Source organism: Canis lupus, chromosome 1 (genome assembly GCF_011100685.1).
Source record: "Canis lupus familiaris isolate Mischka breed German Shepherd chromosome 1, alternate assembly UU_Cfam_GSD_1.0, whole genome shotgun sequence".
Taxonomy (NCBI): Eukaryota; Metazoa; Chordata; class Mammalia; order Carnivora; family Canidae; genus Canis; species Canis lupus.
The window spans coordinates 115679080-115700872 of NC_049222.1; the positions used below are offsets into that span (position 1 = coordinate 115679080).

At 51.6% G+C, this 21793-nt stretch overlaps 1 protein-coding gene and 1 long non-coding RNA gene across 11 annotated transcripts in view; one reads left to right on the top strand and one right to left on the bottom strand.

The window, feature by feature from the left end:
• The window catches only part of SIPA1L3 (signal induced proliferation associated 1 like 3), a 234864-nt gene that overhangs the window by 68084 nt on the left and 144987 nt on the right, over positions 1–21793 (bottom strand). For all 6 annotated transcript variants that reach the window (XM_038529024.1, XM_038529020.1, XM_038529023.1 and 3 more), the window contains 5 exons: positions 16082–16270; positions 15079–15253; positions 11742–11845; positions 8633–8790; positions 3520–4096 (listed from right to left, as the gene is read on the bottom strand). In XM_038529024.1, the coding sequence (XP_038384952.1) occupies positions 3520–4096; positions 8633–8790; positions 11742–11845; positions 15079–15253; positions 16082–16270 (1203 nt within the window). The remainder of the gene's footprint in view (positions 1–3519; positions 4097–8632; positions 8791–11741; positions 11846–15078; positions 15254–16081; positions 16271–21793) is intronic.
• LOC111098257 lies at positions 807–9954 on the top strand. Of its 5 annotated transcripts, none has more exons than XR_005354662.1 (5): positions 807–2242; positions 2685–3024; positions 3305–6737; positions 8904–9018; positions 9712–9954. It is a non-coding gene; the product is annotated as an uncharacterized LOC111098257 (long non-coding RNA). The 5 variants fall into 5 exon arrangements; XR_005354664.1 differs by lacking the exon at positions 2685–3024 and having other exon boundaries at positions 807–1410; positions 2136–2242; positions 6201–6737; XR_005354661.1 differs by having other exon boundaries at positions 2685–6737.

Below are 21793 nucleotides of genomic sequence, written 5' to 3' on the forward strand. Positions count from 1 at the left end.
GAGGAGAGGGAGACACAGACTCCCCGCTGAGCAGGGAGCCCGATGCAGGACTCCATCCCAGGGCCCTGGGATCATGACCTGAGCCAAAGGCAGATGATGCTTAACCGACTGAGCCATTCAGGAGCCCCTAGACCTGATTTTTTTAACTCTTGTTTTTAGCCTTCATGCTGTATTCTCTGCTGCTCCCCTTGTTTCTTCCCCCTCGTTCTGCACCTAGATGACTCTGACTTCTTGCTTTCACCTCGTTTTAAAAGTCGCTTCCTCAGGGAGCTCCTGGGCCCAGATTTACAAGCTGGGGTACTTGGTGGGTTGTGTAAATGAGAAGTAAGCTGGTGGAACCATGGCCAAAAGGTATACTTGTGCCCCATCTAAAGGGAGCACCGATCGTCCTGATTCAGGGGACCACTGCCCTGTGCAAATATGCTCAGTATGTCCAGAGCCCCCAGGAGAGCCCCCAGAAAGTTACACTCACATGAAACCTTCTGAATGTCAATCTTTGGTAACTAACATGCTGGTTACATATCCTGGGGCTGCATCCGACTTGTGGGTTTGAGACTTCTTCCCTTGATAGGTTCCCCTGGCATCCTCAACACTCCCTCTTTAACCTCTCAGCACTTGTAACTCTGTTCGATTTCTGCCTCAGATGGGAGCCCCGGGAAGGTGGCCGAGGCCCATTATGGTCACTGCTGTGTCCCAGCACTGCCTGGCTCAGAGACAAGCACATAATAATAGTCGCTGACTTAACAAAGGATGTCTGGATCCCAGCTCTGCTGGGGAGGGCGGGGACTCCTTCCCCTGGAAGACTCTGTGAAGCAGACAGACTTGCTGTCATGAGTCGTTTACGACGGGCTTGTCCCTTCACAGAAGATGGCTTACATCATCACTTCCTGGCCACCTGGTTCCTCAGTGGGCTTTGGGGCGCTGAGATTGTGAGGCGGGCTGTACAACACTGCACTGACAGTAGGCTCGGGGGTGGGCGTGGGACGGAGTGGCACAGAGAGGACGTGGGTAAAACGTGTAACCTGGCACGGTGCCTGGCATGGTCACTGCCCAAGAAAAGCGAGCTGCTGTCAAGATTTTGGGAGGAAGAATTATGTTTAAGAACCCAGGCACTCAAACTCTCTCTGGGTCCCAGATTCCTCATCTGTGAAGGGATGAGGAATGGTATCTCCCTCACTGAGCTCTTGCAAGGAAAAAATGCAAAATCGTGCAGGGCGCTGGGCAGGCAGGGTCTGACAGCCCTCCGTAAATGTTCACTTGTGCTACAGGGCGGTATGCACCTGGGCGTTCAGTACCAGTTCACAGGGTGTGTGCTGCACGCCAGCCTCAGTGCTGAGGACAGAGCGGTGAGCAACAAATACATGAACACACTTCATATGGTGTAAGTGCTATGGAGAAAATTAAAGCAGGGTAAGTGGGTGGAATATGCTCAAGGCCACGTTGCGGGGGGTTGCAATTTTACATAATGAGGCCTCCCTGACAAGGTGACATATGACTAGAAGAGAGAAGGAAGTGAGCCACAGTGGCATCAGAAAAAGTGCTCCAGCAAGAGGGCACGGGTAGTGCAAAGGCCCTGAGGTTGGATGCCTGTCTAGCATACTCGGGAAGCAGCAGAGGTCTGTGTCCCCAGAGCAGAGGGAGCGACAGGGAGCCAGATCACACAGGGTCTCACAAGCTAATGCAGGGACTCTGGCTTTCACCTAGAGTGGGCAGAGGGTTCTGAGCAGAGCAGCAATGGGACCAGATCCCCCAGACTGCCTTACTGAGGACAGACCAGAGGGAAGTCAGGGTGGAGGCAACAGGGACCAGCGAGGAGGTGACTGCAGAGTCCAGGAGCAGCTGGGGAGCCTGTGGGAGGGGAGAAGAGGGAATCTGCCCACCGGAGGTGGCGCTGCCAGAGGGGATGTGGGTGTGAGAGGAGGAGCACAGCCAGGCTGAGGCCAAGGCTTCTGACCTCAACAAATGGAGCAGCGGACCTGCCCTTTATCAAGACAGGAAGATTCTGTGGGGCAGGAGGGGAAAAGCCAGGAGTTTGCTCTTGGGCATGTTGTTTGAGAGCCGTAGAAACACCCGCGAGAAGATGCCGAGTGAGCAGTCAGCTCCCAGTCTCGAGTTTGGGCACAAATGGGTTTCAGAGTCAGGAAAACCTGGATTCAGACCCCAGTCTGCCACCTGCTGTCTGCATGACCTTCTGTGAGTGTCTATACCTCTTGGAGCCTCAATCTCATCCTGTCAAGTGGGGGTAAGAACAGTCCTACGCTCCGTGGGGAGGATGACTGTGGGTTCTCACATGCATGCTGCTTATTAGCACAGTCAGGGTTCAATTAAACCCATTCAACTACCCAACTAATCAGTATTTATTGAACACCTACCATGCAGCAGCCCTGATCCTTGCAGAGGGCATAAGCAGGTGAACAAAATACACTGAGGCCCTGGTTCTCAGATCTCACAACCATGGCACTACCTAAGGCTGAGCATGAATTGTGGGGTCAGGGAAGCTGAGAGCAGGGCTTCATCAACTCGACCTGAAATCAATGAGAGCGTGCCAAGGCCCAGAAAGGAGAACGCGCTGGCATCTGGAGGTCACAGCCCATGGAGTCAGGCAGGCTTGTCTGGAAAGCGTAACTCATCCAATCCTTGAACCTTTCCCATGACATATTGTAATTTTTGCTCCCATTTTTCAGATGGGGAAATTGAGTCACATGGCAGTTAAGAACTTGGCTTTAGGTCACAGAGCTGGCCGGTGGCAATGCCAGGACTTGAAGCCAGGCCTTCTGACTCTAGAACCTGTGTCTGTGTTGTGCTTCCTTCCCTATTTCACATGCATGACTTGCCATTTTGTGAAACCCACTGGCGGCGCATCACCCACTACAGCATTCCTTCTCATGGAACTCACACGTGGTCTGAGTACTTCTCAGCACGTTTCAGGCCACCATCGATTAAACCATCACCCAACTTGAAACCAGTCTGCTACTTTTGGTTTGGCCAATAGTCTGAGCCTGGGCTGTCTACCAGGAGTTTATGGTAAGAACTTATCCAGACTGTGAATCTCTGTCTTTTAAAAGAGGAAGTTAAACCACTCACATTTATTGTGATTATTAATGTGGAATTATTCTTCCTATATAACTGTTTTCTTACTATGCTTTCTTATATTCCCCCTACTGTTTATGCCCTATCCTTTAAAGGCCTGGAAGTTCTTCATTCTATTTTAATCTCCCAGGAAGTACCCTTACATTTCAAACATAAGCATAAACTTGTATTTTCTAGCAACATCTAGAGTGAATAAATCTATTGTCTTCCAAAGGCGATGGCTCGGAGAGCTTTGGATCCCTGGCCCAAACTGTTCCCAGAAAGAACCCAGGGGCATGGCCCATGAGACCCCCTTGTGTGTAAGTGGCAATTCTGACTCTCTTGGGACCAATTAGTGTCCTGGCCTGACTGACAGCTGGGGGTAGGGGGTGTTCCTTAAGGCCTCCACCAAACCCCAAAAGTGCTGCATTGCTAAGCGCTCTCCCTTACCTTCAGTCTCTGGACGATTTCCCTTATGTCCTCCACAGAGCCCTCTGTGGCCTGCAGGAAGATGTGGTCCCCTCGTCCATAGAAGATTTTGAGCGTTGAGGAATCTGGGGTCCAGCCAATGACATCCCCACAGTAGCAGTTGAATACCACCTCCTTGGTACGCAGGTCCAGGAGCACCACAAACTCGTTGGAAATCCCCAGGATGCAGTCGATTTCTACCCCCTGGGCATAGTCCTGAGCCGCCACCCTCCAGGCGATGGCCCCTGCGCTGTGCTGCTCAGCGCCTGCCCTTGCTTTTGTCTTCTCCTTTTTCTTGGAGGTCAAGGAGATGAGGTTAAATTTGCCAGTGGAGTCAATGGGTGTGTTGGAGACACAGTTTTCAGCCAGGTCCTTGAGGTACTCCTGACGGGTCCTGGTGGCCATGGTGTGGAATTTGTCGGACTTGTGCGCAGCGTTCTCGGCATTAATCACCTTGGCCAGCAAGAAGTCTCTGAAGACGTCAGATTTGCGGAATGTGGTTCCACTGGGGATGGGGGGACCGAAAGGAGGAGCATCTTTGGATCGGGTCACAGCCATACTGAGGAGGGAGAAATAGATGGTAGAAAGAAGAGCACTTGAGATTCCCTTTAGAAAGAAAATACGTGATCAGAAACAGGACTTTGCTTTTTAAGAGAGGAAATCTACTTCTAACTAGTAAATTGCTGGCTAACTGGACTGGAAACGAGACAGTCTAAGGGCAGATACATGTATCTTTATTTCCTAGACAACAGATATTAGGATATCCGCTGATGTTTCAAGAATAATTCTCCTAGCATTGTTCCATTTCAGTTACCCTTGTTTTACACACATACAAACTATGTGGTAGATTACAGTTCCGCAAAAATTCACTCCTCCCTCTCCAACTTTGAGGGTGGGTATATCCCTACCCTACTGATCCTGGTCACGTGACCCGATTTAGCCAATAGCTTTTAAGCAAGGCATGGAATGCGGTGGGCTTGCCTCCTGTGCTCCTGCCATCTCCCTGAGATGAACATGCCACGGGGGTCCCAGAAGGATGAGGGACACCTGGAGCAGACCTAGAGCCAAGGCCAGCCAGACCTCAGGTGACCTGCAGATGTGTGGGCCAGAGAGAAATATTAGCCGTCTGTGAGCCACTGAGTTTTGGGGTGGTTTGTTAAGCAGCATTAGTATGGGAACACCTGACTGATACAGTTATTTATGTGATTTACTTTTCTCACACATCTGTGTAACATTACTTAATATACTGTGTAAATCATCCCTACACAGATAATTTTGAAAATCCATTGTAACGAGAAGTTAGTAGAGACCCTTCTAACTCCCGCTTTGACCAAGGTGCTCTTATGACAGAAATGATTAGAAACCGAGTGAGAAGGTAAAAAGGAAATGATCTAAAACGTGTTCTGCCAAACTAGTGGACCCCCTCACCCCTATGCAAACCACACGGAGAGAGAAGCCTATGGGGAAGAACATCTCTGGAGAGAGCTGGCGGTGAGCTCCATCATGTCTGTGCCCACCACCGCCGGGACTGGGCACCGCCCAGGTGATCCTGTAGCCGGGAGGAACCTGGGGTCAGTGGGTCCCCTGCCTGGGAGATCAGGAGCGAGGGCTGGGAGGTCCTTTGCAGAGCCCAGAGAGCTGCGGTCAGCTGTGTTCATGGTCTCAGTGACATTTCCCTGCCTCCCCCTGCTTCCCGGTGCTTCAACCCCGGACAGGTCAGACACCAGCAGTTAGCAGCAGCCAAGGTGCAACATGGAGGGACAGAGGAGGTGAGCAGGCTCCCCGACCACTGAGGCTTCCAAGCAGAAGCAGCCCTGAGCTGGGAGGTGGGAGATCTGCTGAGAACTCAAATCTGGAGGATCGATGAGCATCTCAGAGGGGTCGTTCCAATGACCAAATCGAGTCGAGACTCAGCAGCTGTAGGGCAGCTGATTTCTGAAGTTGGAGAGAGGCTATGGCACCTCCCAGAGTCACCACCCAGAAGCAGGGGAACTTGACTCTCACCGGAAGATGTTTAAAGGGGTGCCTGAGAGCTGCTGGTCCCTGGATGCCTCACTGGTTCCTTAACCCCGGCATACCTGAGAGGAGCCTGTTCCTTCATTCTCAGTTAAAACCCAAGGGGGGCATCTGCTTCTTGAGCGTCCATCATGGACACAAGTGTAGCAATGAGTGACAATCAGACTGATGGCCTACAAACATCACTGCTGCCCCAGGAAGAAAGGAATGGAAGGGACCAGAGTGCAGGCAGGAGATCGTCAAAGGAGCTCCTGCACAACCCGGGGAGTCAGGCCAGATCCCTCACTTGCCATGTCCACTGTTCACTATCCAGCGACCCTTTTCCAGTTCTGGAATGCCATCCAGGCAGATGCCACTCGGAGCTTAGCTGATGCCCCAGCACCAGCACAGGTGTTCACTACTGATTAAAATAATGACTTAAAGTTGAATGGATCAAGAAAAAACACATTTCTACCAATGTACAGTAGGTTTTCTGTAGGTTTGACAGAAGAAGGCATTTCCCAGTGGTGTGGTTCTTTGAGGCCACACAAACCAGCCAAGTTTTCTGTGCAAAACTGAGTGGGTATGGCCTTGCCTGGGGGTGGGGGGTGGGGGGGATGGATGAGATGACTTTCTAATTCACAGTGCGTCCACACTGTACTTTACAGATGTGAACAGCTTTGCAACTTCTCCAGTCAGCACTTAGCTGCTTCACGTGACAGATTCTGGTTTTTCCCACGTCGTCCCGATTCATGATTTTAAGAATCATGAAATCACAAGCTGCTGAAGGTTTTTGGACAAGCAGAACAGCTGGTCCCTTACTTCCCAGCAGGCGGGACTGGGTTGTCATGGCCCACAGGCTGCAGGGACACTGGTGTGCCACTCAGAAATGGCACTCCTGAAACCGGGAAGGACAGCACCTCATTACACAACCAGGAGATGGTGTGACGTCAGGTCACCTGGTCACTGTAGCTCAGACAGTATGTCCAGAATAATCACGGTGATTCATTCAACAACTATTTTCCTCACTGCCCGTGATGTTTGGGCCAGGCATCCGTCTGGCCAGCAAAAATGTCTTCAGGGTCCACTATACAGCAAGGCCCAGGCCACGACAGACGCACAAAGGGGAACATGGGGTTGCTTTCAAGGAAGGCCCGGGCCATGCCAAGAAGTCGTTTTACAGCATGACAAGTGCTCTGATGAAGGTATGTTTGGGGACATAGGGGTGGGGGTGGGGGGTGGGGGGCAGGATGGGGTGCGGTCTGTCCAGGAAGCAGTTGCCTGTGGGGAAGGAGAGGGAGTGGAGGGGGGCTGCTTTGGTTGTATCTTTAACATTTTCTTTCTTTAAAAATAAAGAAGAGAGCTGAAGCAAATGTGGCAAAATGTTAACATCTGTTAAATCGGGTGGTAGGCACATGGGTGTCTGTTATATTATTTTCTGTGCTTTTCAGAATGTTTAGAATATTGCATAATAAAAATACTTTAAATTGTGAAAAACAAGAAGGGTTTAGGGGTGCCCGGGTGGTGCAGTCTATTGAATGGCCAACTCTTGATTTTTGGCTCAGGTCATGATCTCAGGGTCTTGAGACTGAGTCCTGCATTGGGCTCTGAGCTCAGTAGGGAGTCCGCCTGAGATGCTCTCATCTTCCCCAGGGCAGCTACACACATACCCTTTGATCCAGCAACCCCAGTTTTAGGAATTTCCCCAGCTATATACTTGGACGCATGTGTGATGAGACCATAAACAAGATTATTCACTGCAGGAGGGCGTGGAACAGTGGGTGACTAGGAACAACCCAAACGCCCACTGCTAGGGAAAGATTCCCATGCATCCATACACTGGAATGTTATGTGGTCATAAGAAACGAAAAAGCACTTTTTGTACTGCTTTGGAGAGATCTTAAGGACTGGTGAGCGAAAAAACACAGGATGTAGAACAGCGTGTGTGACATGCTCCATTTGTATTAAAAATGGGAAAAAGAATACTTACAAGTAGCTGCCTGTGTATGTATAAAATATCAGGACATCCGCACAAGAAACTGCTAATAGGGCAACTGGGTGTGGGTGGGTGGGAGACTGTGACTTTTCTTTTACTTTTTTAATTTACTTTTTGTATCTTTTGAATTTTAAACCTTTTTCAAAAAATGGAAAATAGTGCTCCTGAGCCCATTCCCCAGGGTCTCTGGTGCTGCTCTAGGGACAAGGGCTGCCCTTGGTCTGGGCCTAGGTCAGCAATCGGCTCTACCCTCACCCCCTCACCCCCCGCCCCAGAGAGCTTTCCATTTGGTCTTTGGCTGCTGGCCACTCTCCAGGGTGAGAGTCGGCACTCAGGGAAGATGCTGAATGGGTCTAAGGCCTATGCTTACCTATTATCTGTGAACTGTAACCTTAACTCTATCTCCAGGGTGGCGCGTGTGCACATGCACGTGTGTGTGTGCATGTGTGTTTGCCCTGCCCCATCCTTCTATCTTCTGATTCTCCTCAGGGCCATTACTCCTGGGCCTCAGCCCCTGTGCCTGACACCCAGACAGGGCAGTGGTTTTGCTCTATCATGGGCAACTCACCCCCCCAACCAGGTCAATGAGCCTCAATTCTGGAGCTTCTCTTCCTGGGAGAGCAAAGCTCTGTTTGCTAGATTTGTAGCTGGGAGGATGTTAAGCTTAGAGCTGCCAGCAAATGAAGCCACCGACAGGAAAGTGGAGCAGATCCAGCTATGCCTGAACCTGTCACCTGGGAGAGCCGAAAGATACAAATGCCCTTCCGTCTTAAGCCAGATTGAGGAGGGATTTTTGTCACTTGCAACCCACAGATTCCAGGCAAATGCAAATCCTTGATGGTCTCCTTATCCAAGCTGGGGTGACATGCCCTTTTCTGACTGAGGACCGCTCTCTCAGAAGGTGTGGGAACAAGAGGACAGAGCTCCCTGGAGGCGCACACAAGCCACAGGGGAGGCAGCCCACCAGGCCGGCTGCTGTCTGCTGGCTGGCGCCCTGCATGCTGCCTGGAGGCTGGAAATCAGCTGCCATGGCTTCCTGTGAGGGCAGGGGTGGGGGCCATCCCCGGGCTGCTCCCTGGAGCACATCTCCCTGGAGATGCATACCTGTAGCAGACATTATCAGTGCAGGGGTTGTGGGCTCGGACGATGATGAAGACGTGCTGAAAGTGTGAACGGATGTTCTTGGGGGTAAAAGGCAGCGCCCCTGGCTCCTGGAAGATGATCGTCACAATGTCGTTTCCTATGTGCCTCTTCCTTAGTAGCTGGTAAACAGAAACGGGGGAGAGGAGGGCAGCACAGGTTGGCTTGAGGGCCTTGCCTGGACCCTCACTGCAGCCTCCCCACCCCTCCCCCTCTCCCCGTCTGGTCCCCACAGGCAGCCAGGGGGAGCTGTGGACCTGGGCTGGATCATCTCTCCCGGCTCAGAGGACCTGGCCTGCTGGGCTGTCTCTCCCTGCTCAGAGCCTGGTGATGGCTCCACCTCACTCAGGGTAAGAAAGAGTCCCCACATGGCCCAGGGGGTCCCACGCCATCTGCACTCCCCCCCATATCTCCTCCCACGCTCCCCCTCGCTCACTCTGTTCCCGCCATGCTGGCCTCCTGCTGCTGCTCAAACATGCCAGAAACACTTCCTCCCGCAGGGACCCACATGGCTCCCTCTTTCAGGTCTTTCTTTGCTGAAACACCTCCCTCCCACGGAGGCCTCAGCTGACTGCCGGATCCCCACAACATCCCCTATACTCTCCTGCTCACGCAATGGTTATCGACACTCAGCACGTGGTGGCTTTTCCCTCTTTCTCTCGTTTCTGGTCTATTCCGTCCCACTAACACGGCAGCTCCATGAAGACGGGGGTTTTGTCTGTTTTGTTTGCTGCCTATGGCTGTGTCCTTAGTGCCAAGGAAAGTGCTTGGCACATGGTAGGTGCTCAGCAAACATCTATTGAAGGTGGGCCCAGGACTGGCAGACTTCGACTTGCTTATGGCCTTGCTCACGGCCCACTGCAGCAGATCAGCAGACTGGACAGTGATCGCGCTGGCAGGGCCGATCCCAGGCCGCCACCCCCACCCTGCACACCTGGGTTGCAAAGGTTGTGGCAGCTGTGGCTTTGGATTGGCCCACAGGAGCCCGGTTCTCTCCCCTCTGCCTGTCACAGTCTCTGACTAAGATACTGTTATCTCTGCAGGTGATGATGTACTAATGGTGTTTCACTGATTTGCTGACATTACTGCATTCACACAAGGTGAGCCTCTGTGACTGTCACTGGCAAGGATCCATGCTGGGAATGTCAAGTCCGCAGATGGGAATCCCACGTAGCTCGACACCAAGCGGCCCAGAACATGGAATCCAGACACACTTACACTTAGCACGACTCACACTACTGAACTACTTTGTGTGTGTGTTAAACTCATTAAATTGCTAAAGTACCCATTTATTGTGGCCAGCCTGGGTTAGGCATCTTACCACTAGGTCTTTTTTTTTTTTTTTTTAAAGATTTTATTTATTTATTTATTTATTTATTTATTTATTTATTTATTTGAGAGAGAGAGAGAGAGAGAGAGAGAGAGAGAGAGGCAGAGACACAGGCAGAGAGAGAAGCAGGCTCCATGCAGGGTGCCCGACCATGGGACTCCATCCCGGGTCTCCAGGATCACAACTTGATCCTGGGTCTCCAAGATCAGGCCCTGGGCTGAAGGCGGCGATAAACCGCTGAGCCACCCGGGCTGCCCACCACCAGGTCTTCAAGTGGCAAGCTCATCTCATCACAACAACCCAGCGAGGCATGAACTCATACTACCCCTTTACTGATGAGAATACTCAGGGTCGCAGTGGTCACACAGTCATCGGGAGAAAGAGCCAGGATTTGAACTCATTCCTGCTTGACTCTCCAACCCTGGTTTTCCCCACGTACCACACACCCAGCACTAGGGACTGCTTCCTGTGCCCGTCCTGGGAGTTGGGCCCTGCCTTGTGCTCTGGTTGCCTGCGTGAGTGCAGGGACCTTTCCCAAGACACGGGGTGCCATCATTCTGCCCATTTTACAGATGAGGGATCCTGAGGTTCAGAGAGGTAGGTTCAAGCAGCTAGCATGTGGTAAAGAAAGAACTCAAGCTCAGGACTAACCCTGAGACCAATGTTCTTACAGAACACTATCAGGTTAAGGTTAACCTCACAAGATCACTCAGATCTGACCATTTTTGATCTATAAAATCTACACTATCATCTGTACCAATGGAAGAAATATGCATTTCCTAAACCGTAAGTCTGTGGGATTTCTGTTCTTCAGAAACTAGGAAAAGTTGTTTTCAAGGCAGAGTCTGCATGGCATGTTCAGGAGAGGAGCCTCATGAAGCAGGTATTAGGTATTCCTGCTCAACTAGTACCTTCTCCTTCTTCTGGCAGCCATGTCCATCCTCTTTGGGAAAGCACCTCCCTCATCCCTATTGATGTTTCAAGTTGAGCTGACCCCACTCACCCACCCTAGATGTGGGCACTTGCTTCAGGCTTGGCCACTCTGCCCATTCCATCCCTGCCCTGGGCCCAGGGACTGGCAAGTGAATGGTCCAACAAGATTTAGCCCCAAAACGTTTCTGGGATACTAGGGAGGCACAGCTCTCTCTCCCCTGGAGTGGCTCTGCTGCTGGGATATGAGCAGAGGGCTGGTAGGGGGCATCTTTGCCACTACTTGGGAAGATCTGTGAATAAGGCCACTATGAAGAAAAAGCAGGGGTAAGAAATGAAAAGGGTTCCTAACATTGTTTGAGCCTCTGGATCCAGCCATACCTAAAGCCAACCCTGTCCTGGCATTTGAGAGTTACACAACCCAGTAAAACTCATTTTTTGCTTATGCCAGTTTGCTTTGTGTTTCTGTTACTTCTGATCGAAGTAAGCTGATCATTCTTCTTTTTCATAGGATTCCTGATGACTCAAGACACTGTTGAGTTGGGGTAGCTAGAGGCAAGTGGGATGGCCAAGGAACGGCTAGAAAAAAAAAAAATGGTATCAAACGACACTTGACCTAGCCTCCATCCCCCAGGTGACGTGACCGTAGTGCAGAGGGTCTCCAAGGCCACAGCACCCCAACTGCCATCTGCTGCACGGGATGGCAGCAGGAGAGCCAATGCCCTCTAGACAGCCAGCTAACAGCCACAAGGAAGGGGAATTATTTGGGGTTCAGCTGTGCCTCAACTGGAAATCATGTGGGGCCCCACTCACCTGCTGCCTGTTGTTGGGGGTGTACGGGAGCAGGGTGGAGACATGGAACATGATCTCGTAGTCCTGGTATGTCGTGTAGAGGGAGTGGGTGCCCGTGGAGTCAGCTGCAACAGAAACACCAGTTAGCACCACGTTTCCCAAACCTCTGGGTTTGTGCCACATCCCACATGCCATCTGTGTTAAGTTTTTAGCTTGATGTTTGCACTTAACTTCACTCTTTAAAATTAAATAAATTTAGGTAAAAGGGAAACCTTATGTTATACACCCAACACACTGGTAAAAATTTAAAAGTCTGACCGTACCGAGGGTTGGGAGGATGAAAACGGCCGAGTCCTTTTATGTGGCTGGTTAGGTGTGTAAATTGGTACAACCACTTTGGAAAACTTCTTAGTAGTATCTAGTGAGCCTGAAGAGCGGCTTAACTAATGACCCAGCACTTTGGCTCCCAGCATCACAACCTAGAGAAATCGCATACGTGTGCTCTGGGATATGGGTAAAAAGTGCCTTCAAATGTCAGTCAAAAAGATGAATAAACAAGCTGGTATGCTCATACTGTGGAAAAGTACAAAACCACAAAATGAGCCGTAGTCAGCACGCGGGTGAATCCCACATATATAACGTTGAATGAAAGATGCCAGACACAAAAGGAGCACATACTGTACAATTCCATTCACAGTATGTTCAAAAACAAGCAAAACAAACTCTATTTAGAGATGCATATGTAGGATAGCAAAACTATGAATGATAATCCCGAGAGTCAGGATCCTGGTTACCTCTACTGGGAGGGGGTTATGACCAGGGAGCCCATCTGATTATCAGCTCTGTGTTTCCAAGACGGGAAACTGAGCAGGGAGGGAATGACTTACCCAAGGCCACAGTGGAGTCTGGATTGGGACTCAGGCTGTCTGACTCCACAGTGTTTTATTAACAGGACTCGGTGCTGCTCTTACAAGTTTCACAGTCTTCTTAGAATACAGATCCAATCCCTAAACTTGAGCCTGAAAGGCCCTGCAGGGTGGGTCCTGCCTGCCTTCCTCACTTCATGCTCTACATTAATTCCCTGGATGACAGCCCTCAGACCTCAGGGCTTTTGTGCGTGCTGTTCCTTTCTCCTAGAATGCTTTGCCTGTGCCCTTGTTGCCTTCTATTCCACCTCAGCCCTCTCAGGCCACATGCCACGTTCTCAAGGAGCCCTTCCGTACTCAGACATAAGATCAGGTTGCCCAGTCATGCTCCTATCATTTTGGATTGCTCCTTCCTGCCCAGGGAGGAAGGCTGGGAGGTTTGTGTCAAGGCAGGAGTGAACCCATAAGCCATGCTGCAAGGAACTCTGGGACGTCACATTCAGCTCAGGAGGCCCATTCGTTGGCCCTTTGGGGCATTCAGGTCCACCAAGCTTTATGCTGGGGAGACAGAGGAAGAACAGACTGAAGAATCCCCATTCCTGTGGCCTCACATTGGAGGGGGGAGAAGCTGTGACAGGTGAGAGCACTTAAGACACAGCTGGCTGGTGCCAGAGGCAGGCCTGGAGCCAGGTGACCTCCAGATGGCCTCGAGCCCGGGGCATCCCAGTCTGGTAGCTGGGACACTGGCCAGGAGCACTGTGCTCTCAGGGTTCTCTGAGGAAAATCCACTTGCCACAGAAGCCACGTGGCAGCAGCTGATGTTCCCTAGACCGCTAATTCTCTGTAGTGCTGTGCGGGCATCTGATCCTCACAGCAACTCTGGGAAGGGGACACAATTACAGCTGTCACTTTGTGCAGGATGCTGAGCCCCGAGGAGCCAGAGCCAGCCTCTGTCTGAGAAGGGGGATAGTTAGTCTCCTGTTCTTTTTCCTGTGTGTGCTGCTCCTTCAGCGGTGAAGGAATCAGCAACACAACCACGATACTAACGCTCACGCCTGCTGTGGCTTCCCCCGAGCCAGATGTGGAGTGGGTGCGGGCAGCCCTAGGAGGCTGCACAGGTCCACGGTCCAGCACAGAGTGAGCGCTCAGTACGTCAGGTTCAACACTGGGCTCCTGAAATAAGCCAACTATCAGCTTCACCTGACAGATGAGGAAGCTGAGGCAAAGGGAGGCAAGGCCAGTGGCCCAGGATCCCTACACCAGCAACGGCACAATGATTGTATTCATCCTATGGCCTCCCTCAACAGACGACAGCCACTTCATGCTCCTGTGGCACCTGTGGACACTTCAGTCATCTCTCTAAACTTGTCTCTTAACCCGGGCTCCCTCTTCCAGATGAGGAAACAGGCTTAGCGAGGCCAGGGGAAGAGCCAGTGATCAGGCCAGGGCCCCACCACTGGGTGTTCCAACTCCACCTGAGCAACTAATCCAACAACGGTCCTCCTCCAGGGACAGTGGGCAGTCAGCCTTCTCCCCAGGGCGCTGTGATGGGAGGTCACAACATCGCTCTTCCATCTCCCCCAAACTGCCACGGAACACTTTAATCCACACGCTACGTATATATGTGCGTGTGTATGTGGAAATGCTAGGACGATCACGTTGTACCTCGCATCTGTCTTAAGAAGCAGACCACCACCAATACTCCATGACGATGCATCGTTTTCCAGTTAGACCCAGCCTCTCCCCAGGGGCAACCTACCGGGGATGGCCTGCTCTGTCACTGCTTTGCTTCCCTTTAGAGGTGTTTTTTTTTTTTTTTTAAGATTTTATTTATTTATTCATCAGAGAGAGAGAGAGAGAGAGAGAGGAAGAGGGAGAGACACAGGGAGAGGGAGGAGGCGGCTCTACAGGGAGCCCGATGTGGGACTCGATCTCGGGTCTCCAAGATCAGGCCCTGGGCTGAAGGCGGCGCTAAACCGCTGAGCCACCTGGGCTGCCCCCCTTTAGAGTTTTACTGTGGGAGAGCAACCCCGCCCCCGCCAGACAACACACCAGTGAGTGTGCTGTAAAAATAACTGTTGTGTAAAAGGCATCATTCAACACCCGTTCTTGTGAGGCCCGCTCTCTACACTCAACATCAAGCATGTGGCCCTGGTCCAGGCTGATGCTTGTGGCTCCAGCTGTCATTGTCACTGCCACGCAGCACCCTGCTGCACAAAATACCATGACCCTGCCCATGCACACGGGGCACCGTGCAGGCACCAGTGGGTATGAGTATTCAGGACACCTCTTAGTGCACACGTGCATGGGCTCTCAGAGCACGTGTCTCAGAGTGTGACTGCTGACTCACACAGTAGGTGCACCTTCAGACTTTACTAGAATATGCCATAGTGTCTTCCCAAGCGGTCGCACTATCAGCATCCCTGCCCTCGGCCTGCTACCACCAGGCCACCTAACCGGCACCCCACGAGGAGGGCCCCGTGGCCACTTACTCTTGACATCCAGCTGGGCAGCGTACTTGGTGAAGCCCTTCAGGCAGACCTTCTCCCCAATCAGGGACAGGAACTCCTCAAAGGCAGGGCCGGCTTCCTCGTTGTTGTACATCTCCTCCTCTGAGCTCTGGCCGGCCTTGCAGTAGAGGATGCCCACTTTGTGCTTCCGGCATAGCTGCAGGGGCAAGAGGGTGCTGTGAGGCGAGCTGCAGGGGTGGCGGAGGGAGTGGGACAGGGGGGCTCTCAGGAGCGGCGCCTGGGAGCTGCCACTGAGGCCACACAGGATTGCAACTCTGCAGCCAGGGAGGAAGGAAAGGGGTGCGGGGGGGGGGGGGAGCACAGCCCGGTTGTCCCCCTCCCTCCTTCCCGTTCCACAGAGGCGCAACGAGGGGTCCCTGCAGCCGGCTCTGTGCTCTCCACAGAGGGCCAGGCCACTCTCTCGAGAATGAGACAATGTGGTCTTGGCAGGCTGCCCACAGTAGGTGGACCGGAACTGGCTAAGATTCTGCAAAAACAAATTCTCACGGGCTCGGGGCTCAGTACAGTTGGCACTGTTTTTAGGGGGTGGGCCCCCAATTCCCATGTTTGTTGCTCATTCTCCTGGTCACTGGTGACCGGACCCTAGACAGACACCTGACCCAAGTGTGGGCCTGAGAGTTAGCTAGCTGGGGTCTGCGCGGGGCTGTCGTTCTCACAGAAACTCTGGGAACTGTGGGAGGACAGAGAAGCAGAGGGAACCAATGTGCAGAGAGGGAGAGGCAGGCAAAACCCAGTGGCTATCTCATCCCTAGACCATTTTTCTCCTGAGACCCAGTCACATTCCTGCTCTTGGCACCCTTGCAATTTGGTAATAGATCCCTCCTTTCACTTAAACCAGCTTAGGTGGGTTTCTACTCTGAAAAAGAAAAAAAGACCAAGACAGAAGGAGGTCGCAGGATGGGGTTGCAGGCTAGCGTCCCGGTGCCATTCCCCCACCCGCCCCGGATGCTGGCCCCCTGCTCACCCCTTGCTCGTCGAGCTTCAGCAGCTGCTCGGTCACCTTGGGAGTGTTGAGAGCCAGCCGCAGGCAGTGGATGTTGAGCTCGGGGATGACGTACTCCAGGGCATCCTTCAGGGGCAGGCCCCGGCCTGTCCCGTGCTTCGTGGCAGTGGGTGTGGCATCCTCCAGGATGGAGCCCCGCAGGGTGATGAGCTGTTGGAGGAGAGAAGGGAAGGTGAAAAGGCTCTCAGGACCCAGGACGGGATCAGAGCCCATGCCGGTGTCCAATGCTCCGAGCAACCTGTGCGATGGTCAGCAGCTCGGGCCCCAGGGCCAGCCCTGGGTTTGGACCAGGACTTGTACTTGCTGCCTCCCCCTTGTGTGATCTTTAGCAAGTGCCTCCAAACTTCTGGGCCTCAGTTTCTCTTTTGTGGAATGAATACAGTGATGGTATCACAGCCCAGAGGGTGCTGGGAGGACTAAGCTGATGAGATTTTGAGACAATGAAGCAGACCTTTGTCCATTCAACAACTACCAACTGAGTGCCCCTGAAGCACAGCCCTGTTCTAGGTGTGTGTACAGGACTTGCCCAGCTGGCATTTACGTGGAGAGACAGGTTTCATCAGGTAGTAAGAAGAATAGCAAATAAAACAGCTTCCAGAAGGTGAGCCCTCAACGAACACTCTGCCTTCATTACCGTATGTATGAAAATATACTAGCACACACACACAAGCTTCTCAGTGCCACTCAGGTGATTCTGATATGTAGCCAAGACTGAAAACCTTGAGTCAAACCAATTACGGCCATCTCATTCCTCTTTCCCAGATGGTGTTTTCCAAGTTTCTCCAATAGCTGGTCACGTGACTAGGTCCAGGTAATGAAATGTGAGGCCAAATGTGAGGCTTGGGAAGGACCTCTGCGCACATCTGCCTCCCTTAGGTTAAAGGAAAGCCCCTTTCCACCTGCCCAGTTCTTCTTGTTAAGGACACTGGTATGAGAATGAGGTGCTTGGAGCTGTGGCAGCCATCTTGTAATCATGAGGAAAGAGACAAGAAAACCACAGAGAAGTCAATTTCTGCAGTTGCCTACCTCCAGACTTCTCCTTGGAGAATTAAAACCACCTTCTATTTGTTTTAGCTATGATTAGTCAGGTTTCCAGACAAAGCAGTTTCCAACTGACAGAACTTTATAACAAAGTCACATTTGTGAAGGTGCAGTTGACTATGCTATCTTCCAGGTACAAGAGTAATTACTTAGTTAAGTATACAGGTCTGTTCAGGGGAGGTTTTATCATCTCTATTTTACAGATAAGAAAACTGAAGTTCTGGGGTGCCTGGGTGGCTTAGTTGGTTGAGCATCCTTCTGATTCTTGATTTCAGCTCAGGTTAGGATCTCAGGGTCGTGGGATCGAGCCCCACATTGGGCTCTACACTCAGTGGGGAGTCTGCTGGAGAGACTCTCCCTCTGCCCCACCCCCTGTGCTCGCTCACTCTCCCTCTCTCTCTGAAGAGATAAACACACAAAATAAAAAATAAAAAAATAAAAAAAGGAAAGAAAACTGAAGCTCTGAGAAGTTAGGTGCCTTCTCCAAGGTCACCAGAGCTAAGTGACTGAACCAGGATTCTAATGCAGCCCTGACTTTTCCAAAACTCATGACCTTTTTCTTTGAAAGTTAAAAAATTTTTTCTTTATTGTGAGGAATAATCTACATACAGAAAAGCACACAACATATGTAAGCATAGCTAAAGGAATTAACACAGAGTGAACACCTAGGTAATCGCCACCTGAATCAAAAAATGAATATTTTCAGCCCCACCGAGCTCTTGCCCTCCCCAAGGCAACCCTATCCTGACTTCTAACTCCATAATTTATTTCTGCCTATTTTTGAGCTTCAATGCACTTTGTATTCTTTTATCTCTGGCTTATTTCTCTCAATGTTCTGGATACGGGACTCGACCACGCTGCTGCGAGAAGCTGACATTTTGCCACAACGGATTGAATCCCTTCTACTGCTCAGCACAGAAACTGCTTCCAGTGTTTGACAACTATGAACACGGCTGTTAGCAACACTCATGGAAGCACCTCTTAGTACACACAAACACATTTTCTTTTGGGTTTGTACCTAGGAGAAGAACTGCTGAGTCACCCCGCATGTTCATCTTTAATTTTACTGAACTGCCAAAGTTTTCCAAGTGATGGTCCCAATTTACACCCCGCTGGCCCTGGGAGCCCTGGTTGCTTCAGGTCCCCGTTGCACCAGCTTTGGCTTCTGTGCACAATGCGAGCTGGCCATTGGGTGATGCCTTGCGCAGAGCCAGGCCCTGGAGCTCCAGCCCCACTGAGCACACTTGGTGGGGTGGGGGTGGGGGGCAGGTCTGCAGCAATACCAGGAAAAACTTCCCTCCCTGAGAGGACTATTACCAGAGCCCAGAATACACTTGAGGCTACGGTTTGAAGACTATGGAGGATCAGTGTTAACTGGAAAAACATGCTTGCCCTAAGTCAACAGACACAGAAGGTGGCAAAAACAATATGTCATGATATGGCCTCCAACCATACAGCCCACTCTTGCCACACAGGACCTGGCAAGAGGCATGAATGGAAGGAATGGAATGTTTGGGAGTTCCTAGTTCTGGCCCCAGAAATTAATAAACAAGTCTCTCTTATCCTAAGAACCAGAGTCTTGAAATAGATCATGAAAAGCAACGATGACGGATGCTTTGCCCTGGGATTGTGGGTTTCAGTTAATGCACCACCAGAATCAGTGTTTTTGCATCCTGCTGACACTGGCCCGCAGCGCCCTCTGCTGGGGTCAAGGGGAAGCATGGTCCTGCCTCTCATTCTCTCACGCAAGAGACAGGTGGCCTTTGCTTACATTCTGGCTCAGAAGACTTGACCAAAAGCCACGACTTGAAAAGCTCCCAGCTTTTCCTTCTCTGCTGAGGATAATAAGTAGGGCACTGGCAGGGTGCAACGACTGGCCATCTCTAACCGCCACCTGGTCCTGTCCATTGTCATCACCTACCTGGCCTATGATGCTAGCCTTCCGCCTGGTCTCCCTGCTCCAGCCCCACTGCCACCCCTGCCCGGTCCATTCTTCCCGCAGCAGCTGGAGCCAGACCATGCCTCTCCTCTGCGCAGAAGGGGCTAGTGGCTTCCCAACTCTCTTCAAATAAAATCTATACACCCTGCTCAGTCCCCAAGGTCTTGCATGGTCTTACCCTCGATGACACCTGTCATCTCACTGAGGGTAACTGGTCAAGTGAGCTGTAAGAAGTCTCAAGGCCACGTATGCAGGGAGGTTTCGATTGACACAGGTTGCTCTATGTTGGCTCCTGATTCAGACGCATCCCTTTCTCTACTGGGCAGTGGGCACACCCTTTAGGAATGTTTCCTGGCAGGTCCTTGAGGAGTCTGCCTGGGTTCAAATCCTAACTCTACTCCTTCCCTGTGTGACCCTGATAAGTTGCTTAATTTCTCTGTACCTGGATGCCTGGGTGGCTCAGCGGTTAAGCGTCTGCCTTTGGCTCAGGGTGATGCAGGGGGATTGAGTCCTGCATCGGGCTCCCCAAAGGAAGCCTGCTTCTCCCCTCTTGCCTATGTCTCTGCCTCTCTCTCGAATAAATAAAATCTTTTTTTTTTTTTTTAAGATTTTATTTCTTCATGAGAGACACAGAGAGAGAGAGAGAGAGAGAGAGAGAGAGAGAGAGAGAGGCAGAGGAAGAAGCAGGCCCATGCGGGAAGCCTGATGCAGGACTCGATCCTGAGTCTACAGGATCATGCCCTGGGCCAAAGGCAGGCGCTCAACCGCTGAGCCACCTGGGCGTCCCATGAGCCACCTGGGCGTCCCGAATAAATAAAATCTTAAAAAAAAAATTTCTCTGTGCCTGTTTCCTCATGTATAGAATGGGGATAATGGCAACTACTTCAAAGAGTCGTAAAGATTCAGTAAGCTAATCCACGTGCAGTGCTCAGCATTGTATCTGGCACACAGTGAGCGCTCAGTATGTGGTAGCCATTATTATGTACACACACGTGTCAAATGTATTTGTACAAAGCCATATGCATAGTTAAGAATTTAAATTTAACCTTTAGTAAGAAGGTACAGTTGGCTTTTCTCCCCATTTAACAATATGCTTCGGAGGTTATTTCTATAAACACACACAATCATGTACCTACTCAACACAAATGAGGCCCTAGTCAATATGCTGTTATTCTTTGCTTTTTTCACTTAATAGGAGAGACTCTCCCTTTTCACTTTGCACACTTACATACTTAAATTCTTCATGAGTGACTGTTACTTTTTAAGTTAAAAAGAAAAGACAAATCCAAACCTCTAACCCTAACAAAACCAAGGTCTGTCAAAAACTTGTGTTTGAAAAAAGAAACAAACAAACTTGTGTTTGCTGGGCAAAGGGGAAGCTGCTGGGTCAGGAGGCTAGACCATCCCTGGCTGGCTGAGGTGCCCTGTGTCCCGGGAGAAGTAGAGAGGTCAGCAAGGGGCTCAGGACAGGGCAGCCCTGGCCCGGGGCTTGTCCTGTCCAGGCTGGGGGTGGCGTGGGGCTGACGTTCAGGGGTGTGGTGCCAAAGCCCAGCTCCAAGCCTGTTCCTGCCCTGGCGGGAAGCTCAGTGCTGCCAATGCTCACATCCCATCTGCCGGGAGATGGGGGCCCACATGACTGTCTGCTTGGCGGCTGGGGGTGGCCATCTGGGGCAGGCCAGCCTGCTGGCTTGGAAAACAGCCTGAGCCCCTCACTCTGGACCCCACACCCTAGCTGACGGGAGTCTGATATATGTGCACGTGGAAAGGACAGACTCTGACCATGAACTCACTGCCCTGCAGCCTCGGGCTACCTCACATGTGCCATCCAGGAGAACCTTCCTGCTGCTCCGGGAGACAAGGAGCAACCAGCACAAAGCCTATTTACAGATGAAGAAACTGAGGAGCCCAGAGGTAAAGCCATCTGTCCAAAGTCACAGCCAGGGAGTGGCAGAGCTGGACCGAACCCAGGGCTATCTGTTCCCAGAGCCAGAACCCAAACTGGACCCAATAGGTAGGGTGCTGAGTAAAGAGCATGGGCTCGGGCTCCAGGTAGCTTGGGTCCATATCCTGGCTCTGCCACTGGGGACCCTGGCAAATGATTATCTCCCAGGAAGCCTCAACCTCCCACCCTCATCTGCACAGTGGGAACAACGGGACCCACATCATGAGATATGGAGAGGATCTGAAGGCTCCAGGCATATAGAACACTTAGGACAGTATCTGGCAAGAACACGTGCTGAGAGTGTTGGCGATTAGTACTGCTACTGTTGTTACTACCGTGGGCCGCCTGACTGTCCACCCTGCCAGTGGGATAGGGAGGGCATGAGGAAGAGGCAAGGTCAATCTTGCTTGCCACTGCCCTCCCTTCAAGGCCGAGTCTGCGTGTGGCCTGCATGCATGGGGGGCGGGGAGCAGAAGGAGGCCCGGTTGTGCCTGTGAACCCCACACGAGGGCGGGGGGGGGGGGCAAATTCACAGGACCACCTAGAATGTGACAAAGGGACAGCAGACTGAGACCCCGTCAACTAACTTCACTGGGCTCTTCCCAAGTGCCAGGCCTCGCGTCGCCTAGATGTATAACCTCAGAGGGCCCGGTCCTGTGAAACAGGGATTCCCAAGGGAGAAACTGAGTCTCTGAGAGGAGAAGCCAGGTGCCCACTTTCACAGCTAGTGAGTGGCCAAACTAGGAATTCA